General features: G+C 48.3%; 1 protein-coding gene across 1 annotated transcript; it reads left to right on the top strand.

Annotated features, from left to right (window-relative positions):
- Nucleotides 1–747: 747 nt before the first annotated feature.
- LOC125512451 (amino acid transporter AVT6A-like) lies at nt 748–7,261 on the top strand. The gene is made up of 5 exons (XM_048677544.1): nt 748–1,065; nt 1,153–1,305; nt 5,683–5,889; nt 5,988–6,453; nt 6,539–7,261. The coding sequence occupies exons 1-5, from the start codon at nt 825–827 to the stop codon at nt 6,648–6,650; spliced, it is 1,179 nt and encodes a 392-aa protein (XP_048533501.1). The 5' UTR covers nt 748–824; the 3' UTR covers nt 6,651–7,261.
- The last annotated feature ends 464 nt before the right edge of the window (nt 7,262–7,725 follow it).

Here is a 7,725-nt window from a genome sequence, read left to right as displayed (position 1 = left end):
GTTGTCGATAGGTGGTCTATAAATCTATATATTTTATTTATTTATTTTTGGTGGTTTTTTGTACTATCTTAACATTTGATGAATAAATTGAAAGTTTTCCTCCAAAAATTTTGTACTCCGTGTGCTCTCTATGATTCATAGATTTTATTATGGCCGGGAGTGAATCCCAGCAGAATCTGCAAAGCTTGCTGTCGTGCAGAGATACCCCTCTCTTGAAGTTCACTGCAGCTTCCATGGTGGCAATGGAGATTGGAGGCCCGTGCTATGATCCTTGGTCCCAGCCAAGCGGTTGCTAAAACAGGAGGCGCTCTAAAAAGCTTTCTTCGAACCGGGATGAGGCCTATACTAATTATAAGACGGAGATGTTCTCCTCCGGCCAAAGTTAGGGACGATCCGCCCCCAGTTCACTAGCTATCTCCCCAGCCATTGCTCGTTCCTCGATCGCCTCCTCCTGCGCCTGCGTGTCGGATATATACTCGGACGCCGTCCCGGAATTAATCCCCATTCTCCGGTGAAACCCCTGCATTTCACGACGTTCTAATCGATCGATCAGTGCCCGCGCGCGAAGCGAAGAGCTGCTGCTATTCGATCCAAAGCTGGAATTCCGCACGCGCAAACCTCATTATCCTCGGAGGTACCCGGCTCCCGCAGGCGCCATGGTGATGCCGATGGCGGGCGCCGGCGACGCCCCGGACACGGAGGCGAGGAGGCCCCTCATCGCCAGGAGGCACAAGGACGGCGAGGACGACGGCCTGGACGACGGCGACGCCTCCTTCTCCGGCGCGGTGTTCAACCTGTCCACCACCATCGTGGGCGCGGGCATCATGGCGCTCCCGGCCACCATGCGGGTGCTGGGCCTCGTCCCGGGCCTCACCCTGGTGGTGCTGGCCGCCGTGCTCACGGACGCCTCCATCGAGCTGCTCATGCGGTTCAGCAACGCCGTGGGCGCCGCGTCCTACGGCGAGGCCATGGGCGACGCCTTCGGGGCGCTCGGCAGGGGGCTCCTCCAGCTCTGCGTCGTCGTCAACAACATCGGCGTCATGGTCGTCTACATGATCATCATCGGTACCTACAGTACAACGATGTCGTTGCATTGCTCGAGAGAAAGAAATGCTCTGACTAATTTGTGGGTGTTGTGGTCGACGGACAAAGGCGACGTGCTGTCGGGAACTACTTCGAGCGGCAAGCACCATCACGGCGTGTTTGAAGGGTGGTTCGGCCCGAACCGCTGGAACGGCCGCTTCGCCATCCTGCTCTTCACCACCCTCGCCGTCTTCACGCCGCTCACATGTTTCAAGCGCGTCGGTACGTACGCCTAGGGCAATTTGCCCGGTTTCAATTAGTATAAAAAAATTAAAAATATTTATTTTTGGTCTCTTAAAAATATTGTCGATGCATTCATCATAATAATACCACAAATGTTAGGTTTCTCAGATGTCAAACCATCTAGGCTTGATCAATTAACCCTTTGAAAACGGTTCCCCTAAAAAAATCTTTGCAAATGGTTTTAGAGATATGTTGATGAATTCCCACACAATTTTCTTTTTGCAGCTTAATTTTTATTTTTGCCTGCTTTAATAAACCCGTTTTACTTTAATTAAAAAACAAAATAACCACATTTTTTCAAAAATCGACTTGCATATGAAAAAATTGGGAAAAGGGAGAAAAAATAACTCCTTTTCGAATATCAATTCCTCTTAACTATTGTCGAAACCTCTCTCAATTTTTTTCTCTATTTCCTCTTTTAACTATATAATGCCAAAATTTATAGGTATCTCAAATGTCAAAATTGTCCAAATTTGGTTCATTAACTCATCATTGATATCGGTTTTAGAGACAGGACAATGAATGCCCAAACATGGCAGCTTAATCTGAACAAACTTTCTTTCCTATAATTTTTAGATAAAAGGGAGGTGCCCGACTTTATAAATAAAGCCGCGCACACAGCAGAGCACTCAAGTTTACAGCAAACCGGGCAGAACCCAGAGACAAGCAAGCACAGAAAGCCAAAGTCTTAAGGTGCAACAATAGCAAGTACAACAGATAACGACACAGAGGGCAACAATCTAATGACCACCAAAAGACATGGTCCGGGAGAGCACCAACTCCACCTAAGGCCCATGAGCTTGATCAGCAGCAGAGATGGAAGTCGTTGTCGCACACACTCGCGAGATCAAGAGCTGCGTGGCCTCTTATCGCCTTCCTTAGTCAGAGATTTCCACTGTTGTATCAAAGATATAAGTTCGAAAAGACAACCAGCGGGCTTAGAAGGAAAGACATGTTCAATAGTGAACTTGTTCCTAGTTGTCCAAAGTGTCCATCAGACGACAGAGAGCCCAAGCCAGAACATGCGCTTGTTCTGACCCCGTAAGGGCCCATCAATAAGATGCAAGTCAGCAAAGTAAGTGGAGGCCGACGTCACATCCAGTCATAATCGGTATCCTCAGACGAAGAACAAAGCGCACAAAATTCAGAAGCAGAGCCATTTCGCTTGCGAATCTGGTTCAAGGCCAGCCGGTGCCACTCTTCCAACTCTGGATGAGAGAGGACCCTAGGGAAACCAAGGTCCTAGTTATTAAGGAAGAGCTACAAGATGGAAATCTTCTGGTGTGCAGAAAGCGCAAAGAGAGTTGGGAAAGAAACATTCAAAGGACCATCGCCAAGCCAACCAATCAAGCCAAAAACGAACAGAAGCAGTGAATGAAATTCATCGCAAACTTGAACCAGCTGCCTCCAAAACTGGGAACCCCCATTCCCAGAAGCAAAAAAAAAGAGGATCACGGTTTGGGAAATACTTAGCTTTTAGGATGTCATACCACACAACACAAGGGGGCACATTTAAGATTGTCCACCATTTAATGATAAGACATTTGTTCATAGTCTTAGTGTTAAACGTACCCAACCCCCCCCCCCCCCCCCCGGCGCCCATATTCTTCAGTCTACACATAATATTGCATGTAATAAGTCAGTATTTTCTCTTGTTGTTTGTCATACCCGGTGTGAGTGCCATCAGGGAGGCGATAGAAGCCCATTAGGAACATAAGTAGGGAGGAGAGACGAGCACTGTCGAGGCAAACCCTGTCCGCGGTAGAGTTGTAACAGCCACGCCAAGGCATAACACGGTTACCCACCTTTTGGACAGAAGGAACAAAGACTTTTGAGCACAATTTGAGAGGAGAAATAGGCGAGCCCAAATAAGTAAAAGCGACGGAGCCTAGTGAGAGGCCACCCTCGCAGCCTCAACATCAGAGCATCCTGGTAGACCTACCTCACTTTTGGAGAAGTTAATTTTGAGGCCCGAGAGAGATTCAAAACAAATAAGCAAAAACTTGAGGTTAGCAATGCAAAGGTCATTGTTCTCAAACATAATAATAGTGTCATCCGCATACTGTAAGTGAGAAACCCCTCCAGGAATAAGACCAGAGATAACAGGGATGATGTGACCAGCAGCAGCTCCGTTAATAATGCATGATAATGCATCTTCCATGTAATTGAATAGCAAAACGGCTACATTTTTCTCAAGAAGAATATTGACAGACATATGGAGAAGTGGAGAAAATAAAAAATCTCTTGACTCAACTGATTTTTTAAAAAGAGGGAATATGACATTTTTTGGAAAAATATATTTCAAGGAGACATTCTTTTATTGAAAACAAAATTTCTAACATGAAGATTTACACATAAAACAGAAGAAGGAAAACATGGAAGTTAGAAAATCACAAATATATTCAAAAAAAATATTATTCAAAGATATGGGGATTTAGAAAATAAAAATAAAAAATAAAAAATCACTAGTAACTCTATTGAATTTCAAGGTTTACTACAACTTTAATTAGTTCCATGGTTTTGCACAATTTTTCTGATTGTTATGAATTTGAAAAATGCAAAATCTTTGATAACATTAGTACAATATTTATGTTTTTCTTAAATTTTCAGCTTTGTTCTCGGACAATAAAGTTAATGGTACTCAAGTTGAGGAACGTAATCTATAATTTTGCAATAGTTAATAGTGAGCTATTTTAAAAAAATGTATTTTTTATTAAATTTGAGAAATAATACATGGATTTGAAATTTGACAAAAATAATAAAACATTGGCTCAGGCTAAGCCGACTGGATCCAGTCGGCCGAGGCAAAGCTGATTAGGATCCAGTCAGCTTAGCATAAGCCGACTAGGATCCGTTTGCATCAGGGGAGGCCGACTGGTCAATTAGGCAAAGACATTAGCATTAGTTAGTACTAATCGTCTTAGTCAAAGCCAATTAGTTAGTACTAATTGACTACACCAAAGACAATTAGTTCAAATCGTCTTAGGCTAAGCCGACAACTGCATGGGACCAAAATTTTCACCTGATCACTGCACGGAACCATATTTTCGACCTTAATTTTATCCCGCCACCCTCGCTCGATTTAGCCACAATTTCCCGCAAACTTTCCCAACATATGTTCCGGGCATTATTCTTTCTGCCAACCCTTTCCCACCATTATTTCCCGCCAACCCTTTCTCGCCATCTTCTTTCTCGCCAACCCTTTTCCGCCATCTTCTTTCCCGCCAACTCTTTCCCGCCATCTTCTTGCCTGTCATCTTCTTTTCCGCCATCTTCTCTTCTCAACCTATAAAACCCCCTCCACGCAAAGGTGGGTAAGCAGTGTAGTGTAGTCTCGTCAAGATGTCTGATTATCCTTGAAGCGTGCGAAGAAACTCCGTCCCGCGGATTTCATTTACCGAATACTAACAAAAAGCCTAATAAAATTCACACACCTAAATATATTACCGATTATTACCTGACCAACTAAAGAAATGGCACACCTAAATATATTTGACATCTATATATATTACCGGACCAACTAAATAATCAAGTATATTCGCATATGCAAGTTAACACTTCACACATAAGTATACTACCGAGTACAAAAGGATTAATTATAAGCGAGTATTCTAACAGAAATGCAAGTATGACAGACAAAATGACACTTGAATCATACCCTTGAAGCGTGCCAAGTAACTCCGTCCGGCGGACTTCACTCACCGGAGCACCACCACCACCAGCCACTCCGCCACCACCACCATGGAGTCACCGGAGCACCACAACCACCTCCACCTCCACAAGAACCACCACGAGCTATCCCATCATGAGATTGATGTTTCCCTAACCTCCTCCAAGCCTCTAGACTGGAACGGTGGAAATCGGGCAAAAAATCAGCTCACAAAGGAGTATTAATTCGGAGGGCTTCGGTTTAGTGAGAGGAGAAAGAGACAACAGGAAGAGAAGACGAAAGAAAGAGGGCCGGCCCGATGGCTAAATGGCCACCTTTCGGCTAAGTTTCGGCCGACTGGCGAGTCGTCTAAGGCGTGGCTGACTGGTGGCTGGCCAGGCCGAGTGACATGGTCCAGCCACTGGTCAGCTGCCGCGTGGATGAGCGGGCCCTATCGGCCTCCCCTGATGCAAACGGATCCTAGTCGGCTTAGGCTAACCTGACTGGATCCTAATCGGCTGCGCCTCGGCTGACTGAATCCAGTTGGCTTAGGCTGAGCCGACGCCGTATTATTTTTGTTAAATTTGAAATTCATGTATTGTTTCTCAAATTTAATAATAAAAATAGCTAATATTTAAGGGACAAAAATTACACTTCTTACGATAAAATGGGGTTATATTTTTGAGCATTTTGCTGTTTTGATTTAGATTCACTGAAATACACTTCTGCGTTATCGGTGGCACTGGCCGTCGTGTTCGTGGTGATCACCGCCGGAATCGCCATGATCAAACTGACAAGAGGACAGATCCCGATGCCCATGCTGTTCCCCGACGTTCACGGGACCTGGGCGTCCATCTTCAAACTCTTCACGGCCGCTCCAGTTCTTGTCACCGCCTTCATTTGCCACTACAATGGTACTACTATGCACCTGCTGACCTGAGCAATTCCAGTGAGCTAGCCGCTTCTGCATGCACTGACATTGTCTGTCCGGATCATCACGCTAATTGTGCAGTGCACCCTATCCACAACGAGCTCAAGGACCCGGCCCAGATCAAGCCGATCGTGCGGGCGTCGCTGGTGCTGTGCTCCGCCGTGTACGTGACCACCAGCTTCTTCGGGTTCCTCCTCTTCGGCGAGGAGACGCTGGACGACGTGCTGGCCAACTTCGACTCGGACCTCGGCATCCCCTACGGCGGCGTCTTCAACGACGCCGTCAGGGTCAGCTACGCGCTCCACCTCATGCTCGTCTTCCCCATCGTCTTCCACGCGCTGCGCCTCAACATGGACGGCCTCCTCTTCCCCTCGGCCCGGCCGCTGGCCTGCGACAACCGGAGGTTCGCGGCACTCACGGCCGCGCTCCTCGCCGTCATCTTCCTCGCCGCCAACTTCATCCCCAACATCTGGGACGCCTTCCAGTTCACCGGGGCCACCGCCGCTGTCTCCATCGCCTACATCTTCCCCGCCGGCATGGCGCTGAGGTCAGTGAGTGGACAACAAGAAGCTTAGTTAATTTGTTCTTGATGATGGACTGTTAACTTGTTCATGCATGGACATCGTCGTCAGGGATCGCCACGGCATAGCGAAGAAGAGGGACAAGGTCCTGGCGTTGTTCATGATCGTGATCGCGGCGGTGTCGAACGGAGTGGCCGTGTACAGCGACGCTTCCTCGTTGTGATTCGGTGGCATACTGGCATGGCATGGGACTGGCAGCACCGGCAGCGGTCGCCTCCACCATGGCCAAGCCCTGACCATGGCGCTCTGTATGTATATTAGGTTGGTGATGAGAGACCGACTTGAGTCCTTCCACCTATAAATGCATGTACATGTAACATATCTCCGTGGTTCTGCATGATGTGCAGAAAGTTGAGTAAGGACTGGATTCCAATCCATTGGCATGATAGTGCCAAGAAAATGCGACGTTATAAAGCTCTGAAACCAAGGCTGTAACGTCTTCAATTTTTTGGTTCGGAACCACCAGCACACGAGTCTCCTCGTGCTCGGGGTGTGCCTCCATTCGGCACTGTAACGACGGTGGCGGGACGGGACGGCCTCGTCATCGTTGGCGGCCGGTGGATATGAGGCGGAGGTGACGACTGATGCCTCTTTGGTATCATCGATGTGCTGCTCCGTCGCGTCGTCGTCCTCCGTCTCTAGCCCCTCAATGAGTCAGTTGCACTTCGCATCGTTGACACAGAGCTCCCAACACTCATGACTCGTGGTGGATGGTGCAGGTGCCATGCGCGGAGGCAAGCACGACCCAGTTACGACGATGGTCGCCGGGCCCGCGGCAACCATGGTCATGACGGCAGCTTTGGATGGGCTCTGCGTGTCCAGCTGGTTCCTCCAGGAGACGAAAGTTATAATGCTGCTCCGCCTGCACCAGCCTGAACGCAGACACAGGCGGCTCCTCCATCAGCGCCTGCTCTCCTCTGCCTTCGCCTCCGCCAGCACCCGGTTTTAGTGTTGTCGCCTGCTCCCCCTCCACCTCCTCCATGGGGATCTTCGCCATGGCCATGAGGTCGCCATCCTCCTCGTCCTCCTCCATATCCTCTTGCAAGCACTCTAGAGAGATCGAAGCTTGGCCACATCAATGGAGGCTTGGCGCCAGGCCTTTGCATCGCGGATCTTCGCCGCGATTTGGGTGCGGCGCGCCGGCATGAGCCTCATGTACAACATAGCAAAGGACCGGGCCATGGCGACCGTGGACGATGGACGAGTATGCAATGGGGTGGTTGGACAACTGCTCAAAC

This window comes from Triticum urartu, chromosome 6 (genome assembly GCF_003073215.2).
Source record: "Triticum urartu cultivar G1812 chromosome 6, Tu2.1, whole genome shotgun sequence".
Taxonomy (NCBI): Eukaryota; Viridiplantae; Streptophyta; class Magnoliopsida; order Poales; family Poaceae; genus Triticum; species Triticum urartu.
The sequence above is the reverse complement of the archived record's forward strand: the minus strand, read 5'-3'. Positions and strand labels throughout refer to the sequence as shown.